We start from the raw sequence: 19,674 nt of genomic DNA on the forward strand, positions 1-19,674 counted from the left end.
TAAGATATAAGAGCTAGCTAGCAAGAAGCTTGCCATGGCCATAGTTTGAAAATAATAAGCCTTTCTCTGTATGTTTATTTGGGTCTGAGTGGCTGCAGGACCGGGAGGGTCACAGAAAAAAATCCAGCTACAACAGTGTCTCATTATTTAGCTTTGGCTGGACTGGGACTTGCTGTGTAGACCAGACTGGCTTTGACCTCACAGAGATCCACCTGCTTCTACCTTCTGAGTGCTGGGATCAAAGGCATGCACCACCATGCCTGGCCCCAGTTCATGAGTTTTAAATGGCATACCATACAGAACAGAATAAATTCTCAAGCCACCCTGTTCAAAAATTACCTTGCTTGGGAGCCATCCTGGTTATCAGACCATCTTGGTATCACAGTGCTTGTGGTTGGTAATCCTTATTTTAAATGGTGATGGTCCCAAATTGCCGACATAGTGATGCTGGTAGTTTGGATATGCCAAAGAGAAGCTACGTGCTTTTAGTGAAAAGTGAAAGTTTTCATACAATAATGAAAGAAAAAAATTTATATTGCGGTTTCTAAGTTCTTTATGGCAGCAAGATTTTTTTTTTTTTTTGGATGAACCATGTTTATATAACTTATCACAGTATATTGTTAGTTACTTCAGTGACCCTTATCATTAATCTCTTATTGTATTCGGGTCATAATCAAACTTTATCAAAGGTCTGTATGTATGGAAAGACTATATGCATAGGCTTTGGAACTGTCTGCCATTTAAAGCATTCATGAGGGTCTTGGAAGCTATCTCCTTTAGCTGGAGGCTTTTCTGCTTCCCACCTGGTCCTGCAGCCGCTTATAAAATAATCACTCAGAGGCTTATATTAATTATAAATATTTGGCCTATTGCCCAGGCTTATTACTAACTAGCTCTTACAACTTAAATTAGCCCATTTCTATTAATCTATATTTTGTCATGTGGCCATGACATTACCAGTCTGCTGGCATCTTGCGGCAGGATAGTGTCTGCTTGACTCCGCCTTTCTTTCTCCCTGTATTCAGTTTGGCTTTCCCACGTAGCTATATTCTGCCTTACCATAGGCCAAAGCAGCTTTATTCATCAACCAATAAAAGCAACGCATAATCGAAGCATACAGAAGGATATCCCATATCAATCTCCCATAGACAAAGAGGGAATATGACATTTTAATTCTCAGACTTTGGACAAGGGGCCTCCAAAGAGAAGTAACATTAGTACAGATCTATTAAAACACAAAATTTTTAACTGAATGGCCAAAAAAATGTAGACTATTAAATAGACTGAATTTATAATATTAGGTATCTTTGGAATCTAAATGAAAACAAAGGTCAAAGTAAGTTAGCAAGTCAGAAAAAATAGGGTAAGTTTTCATTCCTCACAAAAACAGGTCCTGCCGTAGAGGTTCATTAGATCAGCAATCAGCATTGGCAGGGAGAGCTGGAATCTCAGTTGTTGCTGTAGTTCTTGCTCCCTTCAGGGTTAAAGGCTGGTGGTTTAGGTATCACTCTAAAACACAGCAGTACTTCACAGAAGAGCGTGAACTGCACATGCATTTAATATATTTACTCTGCCGAATGGTACAGCGTGGTATCATAGTATGCTAGTGCACTGGCTGTTTACCCCATGATCTCAAGGCTGACAGAGAGCTGCAGCTGGCTACTACCCAGCATCCTGAGAGACTTTGTTTCATCCTGTCTATCACAAGGCTAGGGGAAGACTCAAATGCAAAAGATGGTTTTTTACTGAGTGCATATTGCTCTTTGTTCTGTCATAAAATTAGTTACTATTGTTAGGGACCATCTGTATTCTTTTTCTCTTTTAAGAGACCTTTGGTTCTTACTTGCCAAAAGAATACCCTGTGCCAGTTCCTTGCAAAGGTATAGGATTACCATGAAGTACATGATACAAAGTTCAGAATTCAAGGCTAGGAACAATTTGGACCTCACTGGCCAAGGAGACAGTGACGCCAACCAAATAATCAGCTCTAGTACTGAGTATATATAGTGAAACTAGACACATGCTTAGGTGGAAATGCTTTGTGGAACATTGCCAGGATTACAGGCATGCACCACCATGCCAGAGATTTTAAAGATTTTCTAACAATGAAGAGTTGAGTGTGGTGGCACAAGTGTGTTATCCCAGTGCTTAGGAGGCTGAAGAGAAGGAGTGTGACTAAACCTGCCTGAGCTATATCCCAAACCCATCCTCAACACAAGCAAAACCCATTCTTTGGTGTACTTGCAAAATAAGGAGTTCGTAAGAGAACTTTATAAGTTTCTTCCGTTTGAAGAAGTCTATTTGCATTTGTTGAAACAATTTCAAATTAGATGTAAATAGACCTTATTTCCAGCATCCACATGGTAGCTCACAACTTTTCGTATCTCCAGTTCCAGGGGATCTGATGCTCTCTTCCAAATTCTTCAGGCACCAAGCTTGATGCATGTGGTGCACATACAACAATACAGGCAAAACATGCACATTAAATAAATAAATTTAAAAAAATCTGTACGTGGTCTAAGTGACAGTTGTGTGGTTTGGTTTGGTTTGGTTTTTCAAGACAGGGTTTCTCTGTGTAGTTTTGGTTCCTGTCCTAGGTCTTCCTCTGTAGACCAGGACGGCCTCAAATTCACAGAGATCCGCCTGGCTCTGCCTCCTGAGTGCTGGGATTAAAGGTGTGTGCCACCACCGCCTGGCTGACAGTTGGGTTTTGTGTGCCCCAAAATTAGTAAATTAAATTGCTCTGTTAGCCTGTGATAAAGTCTCTGCCTTTTTTTCTTCTTCCAGTTTTCCACCTATTTCCCTGGATACTTTGATGGCCAGTACTGGCTCTGGTGGGTGTTCTTGGTTTTAGGTAAGTGCTTTTAACAAAAGAAAATGAAGTAAGTTAAAAAAAAAAAAATCTTAAATTAAAAAAAAAAAAAAATGTCTTGAGCCGGGTCGTAGTGAACCATGCCTTTAATCCCAGCACTTGGGAGGTCAAAGCTACACAGAGAAACCCTGTCTCGAAAAAACAAAACAAAACAAAAATGTCTGAAATTAGACAGCTAAAATTACTTCGGTAAAGCCTCATCTCACTGTATTGTATTTAGCATCAATTTAAAATGCCGTTTTTAGATGTTTCTTCCTTGAAGCTTAGGGAGTCTCCACCTGTAGAGTAGCATGTTAAAACAGGTCTGTGAAGTGCTTTTCCAGTTCATTTATTGTGATCAGCGGGGCACACTAGTGACAGTACAGTGTGGATTTTTTCTACTTAGGAGGTGTTTCCACAGAAGGTTTGCCAACTTAACCCCAAGTTAATACAAATGTATTGTAACCAATTGAATTAATTCATGTCCATTTGTGAGCCATCTTTAGTTAAACCTGTCAGTAGTCCACAGAAAATGTATAGCTCTAATACATTATAACTTCTGAAATTATGGGGTTTCCAGAATTCTGTAGTTCACCATTGATAAAAAGACTTACTTTATAGCGAAAGGAAGTTTTAAAACTATATACACACACACAGAAGTGAGGCAGTGGTAGTGCTCGTCTTTAATCCCAGCACTCAGGAGGCAGAGGCAGGCGGATCTCTGTGAGTTTGAGACCAGCCTGGTCTACAGAGCAAGTTCCAGGAAAGCCAGGGCTACCAAAGAAACCCTGTTTTCTTTTTGATTTTTTCGAGACAGGGTTTCTCTGTGTAGCTTTGTGCCTTTCCTGGAACTCACTTGGTAGCCCAGGCTGGCCTCGAACTCAAAGAGATCCGCCTGGCTCTGCCTCCCGAGTGTTGGGATTAAAGGCGTGTGCCTCCACCGCCCGGCGAAACCCTGTTTTCTTAAAAACCAAGAAACAAAACAAAAAAAATTGGAAAGGAAACTATACGCACACATACTCATACACACACACACACACTCTTACATACTTACATATGTGTGTGTTCATGCACACATGAAGGCAGTCTGGCTGTTAGTCTCCAAATTATAATTACTACTTTGCTTGTTTATTTTATATTATTTTCTTTTTAAATCATTAAAGCAAAGAAATTAGTATTGGGGTGAATTTTTTTTTTTCATGTATATGTGATACAATAACAGAAACCACCCTCATTACTGTTGTGTCTGCAGAGCAATAGCCACCCAGGAGCTTTTAAAAATGATGGGGCTGGAGAGATGGCTCAGTGGTTAAGAGGTCATAGTGTTTTTGCAGAGGACCCGAGTTTGATTCATCATCACAAGATTTCTCTGTGTAGCCCTAGCTGTCCTGGAACTCACTTTATAGACCAGGCTGACTTGGAATTCAGAGATCCGCCTGCTTCTGCCTCCCAAGTGTTGGGATTAAAGGCTTGTGCAGCTACACCTGGCCTTCTTTGTGGGCTTTTTTTTTAGAGTCCCAGTGTAGGTCAGGCTGTTCTTGAACTTGCTATGTAGCTGAGGATGACTAAATTACTGATCTTCCTGCCTATACCTCTCAAGTACTGGATTATATGAATGCACCACCATGCCTGGTATTCAGATTCATAATTTGACTGTCTTCTTTTTTGAGACAAGATCTTGCTATGTTCCCTATGGCTGGCCTAGCACTCACTGTGTAGATCAGGATGTCCTTGAACTTGCTTTGATCTTCCTGCCTCTGCCTCCCATGTGTCCACCACCATGTCTAGTTCCTGCTTTACACACCTTGAATCCTCTGTTAAAGCTGTAGGTGTACTGTTGCTCATGACTCTGGCTGCTCAGCCTAACACCTAAGCCCAGCAGGAACTTGAGTTGAGACCTGCCTTTCTTAGCCAACAGATCCTTGCATTTGATCCTGCAGCTTACTTAGAAAACTCAACTTGTCCATAGTGCCCTTCCCTGACTCCTCCACTGAAACATTGTCTACTCCTGCTCACTGGAATCTAGTGACTCCAGAAAGGGAAAGGGTGAATTTGCTCCTCCTTCGAGTTCCACAAGTTTAGTACCAGTGAGTGGCAAGAGAGTAGCTCAGAAGGAGTCAGTTCTTGGCTTATTTATTCTCTCAGATGGACTCTGAAAGGCTAGGGAGAATGTTGAGCTCAGTGGCCTAGGACCTCTGGATCATAGGAGAGACAGTAAACATTTTCAGATCGGTTGTTTGCAATAAAATTTAAAGGATTGATCTTCATATTAGTGTTTCATGGAAGACAGGTTGATATTTTACTATTGATTATTCTTGCTCTCTGCTATTAATGTATTATGAGCAGAAAGGGGGACTTTGGAGGGGCATTGGTGGCACAGGCCTTTAATCCCAGCACTCGGAAGGCAGAGGAGGTAGATCTTTGTGGGTTTGAAACCAGCCCAGTCTACAGATTTCTAGGACAGCTAGGAGGACTGTTAAACAGAGAAACCCTGTCTTGAAAAACAAAACAAACCAAAAAATATATATATATATATTGTGTTATACAAGTCAGTAAATACATTAAAACCCAGTGTATTGTATTCAGTGAACTTTATAACATGCAATTGTATCTCAATAAAAGTATTGAAATCTTGCTCAACAAATGTCTTGTTCAGAGTGTCTCTGAAGAAAGGTCAAGAGTGTGTTTTCTTTGGAGGGACATCATCACCTGAGGGGTGAATGTGTAAAAGTCTGGTGCTGTCAAACCACCTTTGAGAGTCGAAAACTGGAGTTTACACAGTGGATGCTGACACCTAGTGGACAGTATTATGTACTGTTGCAAAAAAAGAAATAACAGAAAAGATTAGAATTATGCTTGAGAAAAGTAAAGTTGTTATGTGTTCCTGTAATCCCAGAACACTCCAGAGATGGAGGCAGGAAAATTAGGAGTTCAAGACCAGCCTTGCTCACATAGCAAGTTGGAGACCAGCCTGTGTACTGAGATCATATTTCATAAAACTAAACAACAAAACCCATCTGTAATCTCTCCTTTTGGAGTTAATTGTGTGGATGCTGTTTGGGAACTTGGCAGGGAGATTCTGTAGGCTTCCCAGTGAGACCTCCACATGTAAATGTTTGGTCCCATTTTACATTCCTTTTGAGACCAATTAGATCCTATGCAAAAGAGGTGTTTATACTTGAGATTATGTCTTCCCATTGAAAAGTAGATAATTTGATAGGAAAGCCCCTTGGCAATGACCATGTTAATAGGCTTCAGCAGGAAAATGACACGTTCCTGTTACAGGGGGATGGTTCTGGGGAAGGATTTAATGTAGAAATTAGAAGTTCACTCTTGACTTTTCTTTTTTCAATTAGGCTTTCTCCTGTTTCTCAGAGGATTTATCAATTATGCGAAAGTTCGGAAGATGCCAGAAACTTTCTCAAATCTCCCAAGGACCAGAGTTCTCTTTATTTATTAAAGGTATTAGAGGGATGGGGGAGGTGTTTGTAGTTCCATTGTGATCATGTGATACATTGCAGAATTCCAGTCAGTTTGGAGTGAGACTTGGTGGTAGGGGTACTACAGATGGTAAGGAGGGCATAAAAAGTCCTTGCCTTTCCCTTCTTGATTGGAGGGTTGGCATCTGCAGAAAGCAGTTGAGGAGGGAAAGAGAGAAATGTTTTGGTAACATAAAGGCCAGGGGCACAGGCAGTAGCAGTAGGGAACAAGTAGGGTACTGATGGTGTGACTGAGCCTCTCAGGCCCCTCCCTCTTCCCGAATCTCACAGAGCCCAGAATTCCCTGCACAGGACGCTCTGAGGGATGTTGACAGGCACATTTGAAGCAGTCCTTTTGCTTGAGCTACTGACAAGCCCACTAAGGCATCCATCTCTTGAAATTAGTCCCTGAGCCTTTTTTTGCTGCCTGTTTCCAGGTCATACCCAGATTTTACCACTCTGGTAGAGGGGAAGCTCAAATCCAAGGGAAGTGCGGAGCCCTGTCCTTCACCTGGAACAGACCTAAACCCTGAACCGTGTTTGATTCACACGGTTTCCCCAATGGCTGACTCCCGGCTTTCACCAGCAGCTACCTGAAGGGGAGGGAGATAGCTTGAGAAAGAAGATGGCGGAGGGCCTTCTTGACAGGCAGGCAATGCCTTTGTGAGCTGGAGTCTTTGCCTCTTGGGCTTGGGGATTTGTGTGTTGGATAGAATGAAGTCTGAAGCACCACCTGACGGAAGGCCCAGAAAAGGCCTTGTGATACCTGTGTGTAGCACTTGTCACAAATCTTAAATGATGGGTCGAGTTCAACTTGTGGCTCGTGTGGGAGAGAACTTCAGGATGGCTGTGGGCTCTCTTTGTAAACAGTGCTGAAGTCACTTAGTATCTCTCCAAAGCATCACTGCTAACCACAGTAACCTAATGGGACGGACTTACCTATCCTGGGGAATGGGATAATAACTGAATTTCCCTGTGGACTGAGATCACCCCCACTGTCTCTTGTCATCATTTCTCATTTTCAAGGACATTTGACAGGCTTGGGGTTTGATTTCCCCTTTGAAAAGGGAACGGAGGAAAAGGAGAAGCAGGGAAGGTTTGAGTATGCTCTGGGATTTCGTACTTTCTTCATCTTCTAATGTAGAACAAATAGTAACGAGGACGAGGGACTGCCTAACACTCCATTTTCCTATGTTAGGGATTTGATGGGATTGTATTATTCTACAGCTTTGATTTTAAAAATTTTGGGATATTTCCAAGTTGTCTAGATTGAAAGTCATGAATCTGCTGGGCCATGACTTGGAGCACCAGTCTTTAGGACAGTGGTGTGGGAGCTGGTCAGGAACTGGTTTGAGCAGGGCTGCTGCAGTGTGCTTTAGAGGTAGTCAGAAAAAAGAAAAAACAAAAAACCAGCACACAGGTAAATGAGAGGCCCTGTCTGAGGGCACCAGACAATATCAGTGTACTGGTTGGTGTGACATCACTCAGATATGCCCAGAGAGTCTAGAGTGCCAGGGGAAGGGAATGAGATTTGAAAGCAGTGCTCACAGTTTTGATTGCTTCCCTACCAATTGGCTCTTGGAGAATCCTTGGAGGGAAATGGTAAGGTTCTGTAGGTATGAATGATCCTTGTTTATTGAAAAGACTAAAATCTCTGTCCAGATCCATATGTAGAACACTTGCTTTCTTTAGTTGACAGACATTTTGGTTAGAAGTTACAGTAAAACCTCATTGTGTGAAGTATTACGCCATTACTTCATTGCGTCTGACTTTTTTGGTGGTGATACCCTTCATTGAAAGCTAGCTGTGGGTTACCTGTGCCAGAAAGACACAGGTAAGGAGTTTCAGAAGTAACTCCATGGCAGAAAGTAACACACCTTTCATTCTGAACTCAGTTTGGTGCTTATAGAAGAGGGTGTTAGAATAGAGACTTCTCTTACTGGCTGTGATGGGAATCAGGCAGATCTCTGTGAATTTGAGGCCAGCCTAGTCTATATAGAGAAACTCTGTCTAAAAACACAGAAAACATAGAGACTTCTTTAGGCTATCCAAGATCTAGGACAAACAAAAATACTTATAAAGTGATCCCAGTAGACTCATCTGTGGGACTGGAGCAGTGGCTCTGCAGTTAAGAGCACTTGCTCTTTCAGAGGGCTGGGTTTTGGTTGCCAGCTGTCCTCGAACTCTGTAGACCAGGCTGGCCTCAAACTCAGATTTCACCTGCCTCAGCCTCCCAAGTGCTGAGATAAAAGTTGTGCACCACCACCACTTGGCCCATAAGTATCTTAAATAAAAAGGCCCATCTTTAACTATCTGAAGCAGGAGTTACAGTTTCTGACTGTGGTAGAGAGGACTCAAACACCCTTTTACAACTCCCTCAGGCTCCAGGGGAAAAATGGTACACTGATTGGCCATCATCCATAGTTCCAGTACTGGGAAGACAGGAGGATGGGAAGTTTGAGGCCCAAGTTAGATAAGGTAGGTAGTGAGTTAAGGGCCAGCTTTTAATATGTCTCAAAAAAACAAATGAAAGTATATAGTTAACTAACTAGCTCAGTCAACACTTTGCCCTCTTTATAAGAAAAGTCAGAAGGGGTCTCTGTGGGTGGGCATAGTGGCATCACTTGTGTGGCTGTGGAAGCAGAAGAACAAAAAATACCTTTTGTATTACTTAGAAGCGAGCCTGTCCTTCCTTCACTGGAAAGTGTGCTTTGTAGAGTACACCTTGGTGCTGGCCGGGAGCGAAGGCAGCTGCTGTGCTGGAGGTGGTGGATGGTGCTGGAGCTAGTGGCACTCCAGAGGACTGCACAGTGAAGCACCATGGAGCTGACTGTCTTTTTTTTTTTAGCTGCATTAACCCTTTTACTTCTGAACTTGAAGAGGAAAAGGTTATTGCTTACTTTTTTTTTTTTTAAGAATTTCATACATGAGCACTGTATTTACATCTCCACCTCTTCTCCCCTCCAACTACTCCTGCATCTCACAGCTCTCTGTCAAATACATGACTTCATCTTCAATTATTTTGTTACACACATATATATTATATATACACACATAACTTGCTGAGTCCCTTTAGTGTTGCTCTGATTTTTTTTAAAACAAACTTGTTGGGGCTGGAGAGATGGCTCAGTGGTTAAGAGCACCGACTGCTCTTCCAGAGGTCCTGAGTTCAATTCCCAGCAACCACATGGTGGCTCACAACCATCCGTAATGAGATCTGGTGCCCTCTTCTGGCCTGCAGGGACACATGCAGGCAGAATACTGTATACATAATAAATAAATCTTTAAAAAAAAAAAAACAAACTTGTTTTGTTTTTGATGGTTGTTTTGTTTGTTTTTTTGAGACAGGGTTTCTCTGTGTAGCCCTGGCTGTCCTGAAACTCTCTCTGTAGCCCAGGCTGGCCTCAAACTCACTGAGATCAACCTGCCTCTGCCTCCTGAGTGCTGATATTAAAGGTGTGTGCCACCACCAACCAGCAATTTTTTTTTATTTTTAAAGACATTGTCTACACAGATAACTCAGACTGGCCTTGCCACTGTGATCACAGGCATGCCACCAAACCCGCTGCAGTGGTTACTTTACTGTGTCCAAACACCCACCAAACCCACTGCAGTGGTTACTTTCCTGTGCCCAAACACCCACCAAAACCCGCTGCAGTGGTTACTTTACTGTGACCAAACACCCACCAAACCCGCTGCAGTGGTTACTTTACTGTGTCCAAACACCCAACAAGCAACTTGAAGAGGAAGGGGCGAACCGTGCCTCACACCCGGTTTGAGGAGACAGTGGTGGGGAAGGTGTGGGAGCATGACCTGAGCCAGCTGGTCACGCTGCACCCTGCATTTGAGAAGCGGGGATGCAGGAGTGCTGCTGCTCAGCTCGCTCTCCTTTCTTCTTCAGTCTGGGTCCTCCAGCAGGATTTTAAATGACTGCTGAGTGTCAGGTTTCGACTTTGTGAATCCTGTTAAAGCTGTTTATAAAGCAGCTTGAACTCTGTGGCTGGGGAAGTTAGCTGTACTCCAGTGTGTCCAGCACTTTGACTTAGTAGTCATTGACTATTGGTTCATCTGTTAAACAAAGCTGATAAAGGTGAAATGACCTGAGTTTGTTAGGCCTCATTAGAACAGCCTCCGGGCTGTAGCAATAAGCTTTCCTTTCCTGCTCACCTTTCCAGTTCTGACAGTCCTCTGTGGTGTCAATAGTGAGCTGTAGTCTATTTGTCACTTTGTCTTCTTGATGTAAAAGACAGACACACTTGGATCAGTCATATCAGTGGTCTACCAGACACAGCTGAATTTGGAGTCGTGGGAAATGTTGACAGTTGTAAAAGATTATGTTCATTTCCCCCACTGTTGAATCTTCTTTGCATGTTGGTGCCTTTTAAATTTATACAATCTGGGCTGGAGAGATGGCTCAGAGGTTAAGAGCACTGGCTGTTCTTCCAGAGGTCCTGAGTTCAATTCCCAGCAACCACATGGTGGCTGACAACCATCTGTAATGAGATCTGGCGCCGCCTTCTGGCCTTCAGGCATACATGCAGGCAGAACACTGTATACATAATAAATAAATAAATCTTTTTTAAAAAATTTATACAATCTAAGGGGAGACAAAACAAAAGGAACAGCAAGGATCTGTGTGGTTTTTACCGTAATCTGGAGAGATGGAAAAAAGGACACTAAAAGACTTCTAGATGGGCCTATCTGGTTGTCACCCAGTATTGGGTGCCAAAAAGTAATTCCTTATACTTGTTAAAGTAGTTGGTGTGCCTTGTTAGTGCACTTGACATTTTTCCCCATACTGCTTCCACAAGAACTAAACCAGTGTGTATATACAGGACTGGGAACATGGCTCAGTGACACATCTCTGCTTAGCATTCAAGGCCCTGAGTTCAGTTCCCAGAGCAGGAGAGGAAGGCAGAGACACACATTGACACAGATATCACCTTAAAAATATCCATTTCTATCCTATTACTTTTTAAAAGTTGGTTAGGAATTGCATATATTCTGAAAAACATGCTTCCCGGACATAATGGTTCTTGAAATTTTCTGCAGCATATTTGTGGGATAGGACAAGTGGGTTTACGTTCACTTTTTAACTTTGCCACAGTTTACGTAGAGAGTAACATCACTAGTATCCTCACTGGAATTTTCCTGTGTGAGATCTGACAGAATTGTCAAGTGAATGGTAACAACAGGTGTTTTAGGAAATGGTCCTGTTTTAGTCTATCCTAAAGAGAGTAATTGTAGGATGAGGAATCGCCACTTCTGTTTTGTGCTTAGAACAGAAGAGAAAGGAGTGAGAAACTCCTGATCTTGTTTTTAAGAGAGAACATACGGCGACTGGAGAGTTGGCTCAGCAGTTAAAGAGCACTCACTGCTCTTCCTGAGGACCGGGGTTTTATTCTCAGCACCCACATGGTGGTCAAAACCGTCTTTAACTCCAGTTCCAGAGGATACAGTACCTCTTCTGATCGCTGAGGCACTGCACACATGTGGTGCAAAGATACACATGCAGACAAAACACCCACACACATAAAGTAAATCTTGAGAGAGTGTCAGTTATTTGGAGAGTGTCAAATCTTTAGAGAGGGGGTGTGGAGGGCTTAATGTTAAGAACTGAAAGTTGACTGTTTATTGGCTACTAGGATGTCCATGTATGGTCATCTTCAAATTATGTTGAAATACAACATCTTGTCTTCTGTGACTACATCCTGCTCTGAGCCAGAATAACAGGCTAACTAGAGATTGACTATGCAGTGTCCTTCTCTGGCAGATGTTTTCTGGCAAAGGCCTTCCTGCACTGATGAAGTCCTTCGAGAAGCGAAAGAGCACCTGCAGGAAGTGAATCACCACCAGAATGGAGGAACAGTCACCTGCTTTAAAAAATAAAGTACTGTTGAAAAAGATCATTTCTCTCTATTTGTTCCTAGGTGTAAAATGTTAATAGTTAATGCAGAATTCTGTAATCATCGAATCATTAGTGGTTAATGTTTGAAAAAGCTCTTGCAATCAAGTCTGTGATGTATTATTAATAATGCCTTATATATTGTTTGTAGTCATTTTAAATAGCATGAGCCATGTCCCTGTAGTCAGTAGGGGGCAATCTTGCTTTTTTCATTCTCCATCTCAAAGCAGATTTGAAATTACAGATTAGTGTAAGCTATGCATAAGGCTGGCTGTTTGAAAAGGGGTTTTCTCAAAAGTCAAAACTTTGGTTATGACTGCATTTCTGCATATAATCCATATTTCCTGTTCAAATTAATCTAGAAATATGTTTAATTGTACTGTGTGTGAACATCTGGAAGCAAAACCATAGTGCAAAGTTCATTGTAGTGTTAACAAAAAAATGTTCTCAATTGGTAAATAAGCATTAATTTTTCATAGTCTATATTCAGAAATTACCTTTTCATTCTGTAGTTCTGTGTACAAAGAAATTCTAAAGGTGTTTGTCAGTATATAAAATGGAAAGGGCAAAGACAGATTCAGACTAAATACTAAATATTACTCTGAAAACTGCGAATCCCAGAGGGTCAGGAACCAAGAATTAGTGTGGAACTTTTGAGAGGATCCCTAACATTCTGTACTCCTTGCTTTTACAACTGTTATAACTGTAGAATGATGTGCTTGCTGCCCAAGTGCTAGCTCACTTTGGTTGCTATATTAAACTGTAAATACAATAGAACATTAATAAATGTCTCTTGTGTAGCACCTTTTACTGTAATCAGTGTTTAATTTTGGAGTTTAAAGTTGCTGGTTGTGACTACATTTTCTAATCTTACACAGTAATACAGAATATATTCTAAAAATTAAAACTTTGTGTCTTAGTTATGGTTTTATTGCTGTGAAAAAAAACAAAAACAAAAACACCACGACCAAGCCAGGTATGGTGGTGCAGCCTTTAATCCCAACTCTCAGGAGGCAGAGGCAGGTAGCTCTTGAGTTCAAGGACAGCCTGGTCTACAGAGTGTGTTCAAAGATAGCCAGGGTTACACAGAGAAAACCTGTCTCAAAAAAGCACTATGACCAAAAGCAACTTGGGGAGGAAAGGGTTTATTTCAGGTTATAGTTTTATTTCAGGTTATAGTTCCACAGCAGAGTCTATCACTGAGGGAAGTCAGGGTAGGAACTCAAGGCAGGGACCTGGAGGCGGGAACTGGAGAAGAGGCCATGGAGAAGTGCTGCTTACTGGTTGGTTTCTCAAAGCTTGCTATATTATACCTCCCAGGACCACCTGCCCAGGGTTGGCACCACCTGCAGTGAGCTGGGCCCTCCTGCATCCATTATCAGTCACGAAAATGCACTACAGACTTGCACACAAGCCAATCTGGTGGGGGGGGGGGGAGCGGATATCTTCTCCATTGAGATTCCTTCCTAACTCTAGCTTGTGTCAAGCTGACGTAAAACTAGCCAACACACTATGATTGCACTTCTGCACACAGTTCTTTTTGTATACTCACAAACTGGAGTAGAAGTCTCCTCTTTCATATCTCACTTAGTACCTTCCTACAAATATGTGAACATTGCCCCTACAAAAGACAGTGGACCAAAGGAGGAAGAACATGGAGAGCCTACAGAAGCTGTTGTGGAATTTCCAGGAGGCTTCATTCTGGAGCCACAACCATAGAAAGCCTGCGTGGACCATTGGCTCTTTTCTCCATTCAACACAACCTGTGACTTAAGTCCTACCTGAGACAAAAGGGCCTTCATTCCTCCACATCTTTATTCCTGTTCGCTTGTATTGAGTTTAGAGACTAGTGGTTATATCAACCATTTGATTTTTTCCCCCGTATTCTATTTAGATGAAATATGAAGAAAAATACTGCCACAAGGTTGTCAAACTACCTCATAAACCAGCACTAGCATGTATGATGGTTATAAATTTTTAAGTGCTTATTTGCTGCCTGGGAACAACATAGGAAGTCTTTGGAGTGTCAATATACAACACACAGAAACATCAGAGCCTCCTGGAATTGCTTTGTTATGTATGTGTGTATGTTGTGTTATTTTACTTAGTTTTTTTTTTGTTTTTTTTTTTTTTGAGACAGATGCTCACTGTGGAGCTTTGACTGGCCTAAAATTTAGTGTAGACCAAGTAGGCCTTGAACTTGTATCAGCTCTCAAGCCTCCTGAGTTGCTGGCATTAAAGGTGTGTATCACTGTAACCTGCCTAGATTGACACGTCAATAATTGCAACCAGGTTATTGGCTGTTAATGCTGTTTTCTTCTTGTTCTGTTTTGTTTGGGGGCTTCCTGTAGAGCCCAGGCTGGCATTGAATTCTCGGCCCTCCCGCTGAAGCCTCATAGAGGTGTCTACCACCACGTCCAGCTGTGTGTGCTTGTTTAAAGGTTATAATCTCTGAAATCCCCTGCCACTAGATAAACCAACAGTAGACTGTAGATGTTTTTATGACCTCTTATGTCTAAATTCCTGAATGAAAACAACCTGAATAAATAGAGAAATGCAGGAGAACTATTAAAATTGTCTTGCAGAACAGAGTGAAATAGGATAAAGGGTAGAGATTTGGAATAAATTATTTTAGAAGAAGATAGGAAGGAAACAGTATTTGCTGAAGGTTTAGAATAAGTTGACTTGAGTCAGCACCAGGGATCATTCAGGGCCACAGAGCTCTGTGTCTAATTGCCATTTGAAGTAGGCATGCTTATGCATAAAGGATTCTGTAATTGTTTCTTTTTCTAGAAAGATCGAAATTGTTTGTGTGGCAACAAAAGGCATTAATAAATTTCCTTATTAAGAAATAGTAAACACAGGGTTGGAGAGATAGCTCAGCGGTTAAAAGCACTGACTGCTATTCCAGAGCACCTGGGTTCAATCCCCAGCACCTACAAAGCAGCTGACAACTGTCTATAACTCCTGTTTCATAGGTTCTGACAACCACACAGAGACATACATAATGACAAAACAATGTATATGAAATAAAAATAAATACATTGTTTAAAAAAGAAATAGTAGACACAGGGCTGGTAAATGTAGCTTAATAATTTGTCCCCTTTGCTGGTATCTAGCTGGCCTGTTTCCAGCTAGTTGGAAGATACCTTTCAGTAAAGCTGATTTGGGGAATAATGGGGGTGTCACAAGATGCAAAGGGTAAACGTGTTTCCGTAGATGGGTAGGATTTTTTTGTTGGTGGTGGTCATTTAGTTTTGTTTTGCCTATTTTGGAGCCTATATAGTATTTGTATCTACTGCAGTTGGTAAGATGGATTGGCAGGGATCGTTTACCAAACCAGGACTGAAGGATTCAGTTTGGGTGTGCACCCGTGTAGTGTGGCACAGTAGTTCTCCCTGAAATCACCCACACGAAGTTCTTCGCAACAGGAAGGCTCTGGGGATTCATAAGCCACTAGGGGAAAGACACCTCAGGAAAAACTCACTAGGAGTTTCCAAAGGGAAAAGGAAGTTTAGGTTGAGAGGAAAAGAGGAAGAAAAGATGGTTATGAATCTGTTACTTTATCATCCTCATTCTTTGTTGAAGATTGGTTTTATTTATATATGTGTGTATGTGTGTGTCCCTATGAGTGTTTGTGCTAGGGTGGAGGTTCCCATGGAAACCAAAAGAAGGTATTAGATCCCATGGAGCTGGGGTACCAGTCGGTGATTGTGAACTGCTGGGGTTTGAACTCAGGTCCCCTTTATTGGGGAGCAAACACTATCCAGCCCTATTTTTGTTTGAGACAAAATTGCTTTTTCTCTGCTTGGCTAGAATTTACTGTATGCCTAAGGTGGCCTTAGACTCAACAGCATCTTCCTGCCTTAGACTCTCAAGATGACAGACGTTTGCCAGCACACCCAACCTCATACCCATCCCAGCAGGAGGCTGTTTTGTAGCCAGCCCAGTGTATCACCTACGACTTCGTGGCTATGAAAGAGCTGCTTTTGTGGAAAGTAGAGAGAGGCTGATTTCCCTGTTGGTAAGATAACGTTTTCGTTTTGTTTCATGTTTTGAAGCAGGATCTCACCTTGTAGCCCAGGCTATGTAGACCAGGCTGACCTTGAACTCATAGTTTTGCCTGTCTCTGTGTACAAACCTGTACCACCACACTCAGCCCTACTTGCATAGTGTTTAATCCCCTCGTGCATCCTTGCCACAATTTGCTGCTTGAAGGGTAAGTGTATTACTAGCAGGTTCCAGTTTAATTTGATCCTGATCTTACTTAACAGTTTTGTTTTCGTTTCTTCTTTTTCCAAAAAGCATTGTCTTCTGATTGTGAGTTTTAATCCTAAATTCACCAGTTAGCAAAGTAGCGGGGATGGGGTGTAGAGTACCTACCTGCCTAGCATACCTGGGGATCTGGGCATATCTCCAGCACAGCCCCTGCTTCCCCCCACCAGCAGCCAAAAGTCAGATGAGGCTGGAGAGATGGCTCAGGGGGTTTACCACTTGCTCTGCAAACTTGAAGGCCTGAGTTCAAGTCCTCGGGACCCATGTTAGTGGGATGCGATAGTGGGTGTCTGTGACTGGTGCGTCTAACGGGAAGATGGGTAGAGACAGGAGCACCCCTTGATGCTCTAGGAGCCAGTTAGTTTGTCATTCTGGGGGGGAAAAAAGAAAACCTGACTCAAAGTAGAAGGCAAGATGGTCCTCTGACCTCCAGACATCATGCATTCTGTAGCATACATGTACACACACACACACACACACATTCACACAGATTTTTTTTTTAAAGAAACTAGTAATTTCAGTGTAAATCATTTAAGATTTGTTTTTGTTTATTAGCTTTTGAGATGGCCTTACCACTTAACTCTGACCAGCCTGAAACTTGCCTCAATCTCAGAGATCCACTTGCCTCTGCTTCCCATGTGCTGGAATTAAAGGCATGCTTCGCTTTTTACTATTTTTTGACTATTGCACATGTGTGTTGCTCTGTGTGGGTATGTGAATGTGAGTACAGGTGCCTATGGAGCTGCAGTCACAGGCAGTTGTGAGCTGCCTGACGTGGATGCTAAGAACCGAACTCCAGGAAGAACAGCATGTGCTGTTAACCACTGACTCAGTGGAAATATCTTAAACCCAAGTGTGGAGTACTGCAAAGGAGGAAGGGTGGCCATGCATTTGTGCAGATGCTTGCACAGGTTGGAAGCTGGCATGGGAGTTGTGTGAAATCCACACCACCCAACTTGCTTCGTGTATCGTTCATCCTTCTCCAAAAGCAATTAATTAAGATCACTTACGGGCTGGGGTACAGCTCAGTGGTAGAGCATGTGCTTAGTATTTGCAAAGCCTGGCGACCACTACTCAGCACCACAAGCACAGCCCAGTCATTTATGTGGGAAATGAAAAGCTGCTTCCCATCTGTTAGTGATCATGTGCTGATAAATATCCAAATTGAGGAGAGTGGTTTCCTTGAAATCTTAGAACATGTGTCCTGGAGGTCTAGGAAGAAGACAGTGTCCGTTGTTTTGGTTTAGTTGTCTGGTGTATTAGTTAATTTTATCATTGCTGTGAGCAAAGGGAAGGAGGATTTCCTTTGGCTCCGGGCTTAAGCAGGGAGACAGAGCAACATGGAGGGGAAGGCATGGTGGTGGGAACAGCTTGGTCCATGGCACTGAGCAGCAAACAGAGAAAAGGGAGCTGGTGCCCCCCTGCTTTCTGCCTTTTCCTTTAGTGTGGAGTCAGTACCCAGGCCATGCCAGGGTGCCTGCCACCCTCATTCAGGGTAGGACTTCCCTCACATGAACCTGGCCTGGAAACAGCCTTATAGGCATGTCCAAAGGTGTGTCTCCTAGGGGATTCTAAATCCAGCTAAGGGGACACTGAAGATTAACTGTCACATCTGAAGAATGATACAGCCTGGGGGGAAGAAAAGAAAATAGAACAAAATCTAAAGAAATCTTAAAAAAAAAAAAAAAATCCCTGATACAGCAATATTAGAAAAAGCAGAATCCAAATGTTACTTTTTGGTTAAGAAGTGCTGCCTGCTGGACAGTGGCGGTGCATGCCTTTAATCCCAGCACTCAGGCAGAGATAGACGAATTCTGTAAGTTCAAGGCCAGCCTGGTCTACAAATGGAGTTCCAGGACCACAAGGACTGTTAAACAGAGGAACCCGGGTGTGTGTGTGTGTGTGTGTGTGTGTGTGTGTGTGTGTGTGTGTTTCCCTTGCACACGTAGGCCTTGCACAGGTTCAAGCCACACAGGGTCCCAGGGCAGAGAGGAGAAGTGGACATGAATTCCCAACCCTAACCCAGAAGCTATCTCCAACTTTGATCAGCTTTCAAAGGGAAAATTAGTTTTCTGCTATGGAGTTTCACTGGCTGTATTAACCACGATTGGGTTAGACCCTATACCCAGCATTAGATGGTCAACACAAAATTAACTCCCTGGTATTTGTTAAACTTTATGTCTCATATTGCTTTTGGGGGCATTTTTTTTTACTAGTCTTTTGCTTGTATATTATGGTTTCCAGTTTTTGGTTTTTTTTTCGGGGGGGGGGCTTGTTTGGGGTGTTTATGTGTATGCCTGTGTGTGTGTATGTGTTTCAATATGCTTTTTTTTAAATCCTGGGTTGGTTTGTTTGTCTGCCTGTTGGCTTTATAAAGAAAGAGAAAAAGAAGGGTGTAGAGTTTGGGGAGGAGGCTCTGGGAGGACTTGGGCGAGAGGAACCTGATTAGAATATATTGTATAAAAATTCTTTTTTTTTCCGAAATAAATCCCAGTATCATGTGTGTGTGTGGGTGCCTTGGTGGATCTCTGTGGGTTCGAGCCAGTCTGTCTACATAGTGAGTTCCAGGTCAACCAGAGCTACATACACACTGAGACCCTGTCTCAAAAGAAAAAAGAAATGCAGCCTAAACAGAGCGCTGCAGCTTTCAGTGTGCGCTTGTGTTCGCATGTGTGGCCCTACTAAGAATCGCTCCCTCTGTGGGCGGCAGGCTCCCAGAACCAAGTGGAGAGGACTGGTTATTACATCCAGCCCAACACCCCTGGCATTCCACCCACTCCTGGTGATTGTCACACGAGTCACCCTTGAGGGAGCATCCCACTTTATTTGCACATGTACACACAGAAGGGCACACACACAATAAAATGTAATAAAAACAAAATCATGGTAGATCCTCCTATAGTTGGAATGGTTCAAGGGTGAGGAATCAGAAGCTTCTGCAAGACCTCTGAGTTCTGGAGGTTTTTAAGGGCCCATGTCGGTGACAGTATGTCCAACAGATGTCCTGTCTGCTGCTCTCAGCCTGTGCTTTCTTTTCTTTTTTAAGATTTATTTATTATGTATACAGTGTTCTGTCTGCACATATCCCTGCAGGCCAGAAGAGGGCACCAGATCTCATTACAGATGGTTGAGAGCCACCATGTGGTTGCTGGGAATTGAACTCA

The 19,674-nt window shown here is 42.5% G+C and overlaps 1 protein-coding gene across 3 annotated transcripts in view; it reads left to right on the plus strand.

The window, feature by feature from the left end:
- Ndfip1 (Nedd4 family interacting protein 1) overlaps positions 1-13,038 on the plus strand; it is a 50,716-nt gene extending 37,678 nt beyond the window's left edge. Inside the window, exons 6-8 of one of the 3 annotated variants that reach the window (XM_059246040.1) lie at positions 2,788-2,854; positions 6,208-6,313; positions 12,088-13,038. In XM_059246040.1, the coding sequence (XP_059102023.1) occupies positions 2,788-2,854; positions 6,208-6,311 (171 nt within the window). In that variant the 3' untranslated portion in view covers positions 6,312-6,313; positions 12,088-13,038. The other 2 variants (XM_059246039.1, XM_059246041.1) reach the window with 2 other exon arrangements.
- Positions 13,039-19,674: the final 6,636 nt, after the last annotated feature.

The sequence above is a fragment of the Peromyscus eremicus genome, chromosome 19 (assembly GCF_949786415.1).
Source record: "Peromyscus eremicus chromosome 19, PerEre_H2_v1, whole genome shotgun sequence".
Lineage (NCBI taxonomy): Eukaryota > Metazoa > Chordata > Mammalia > Rodentia > Cricetidae > Peromyscus > Peromyscus eremicus.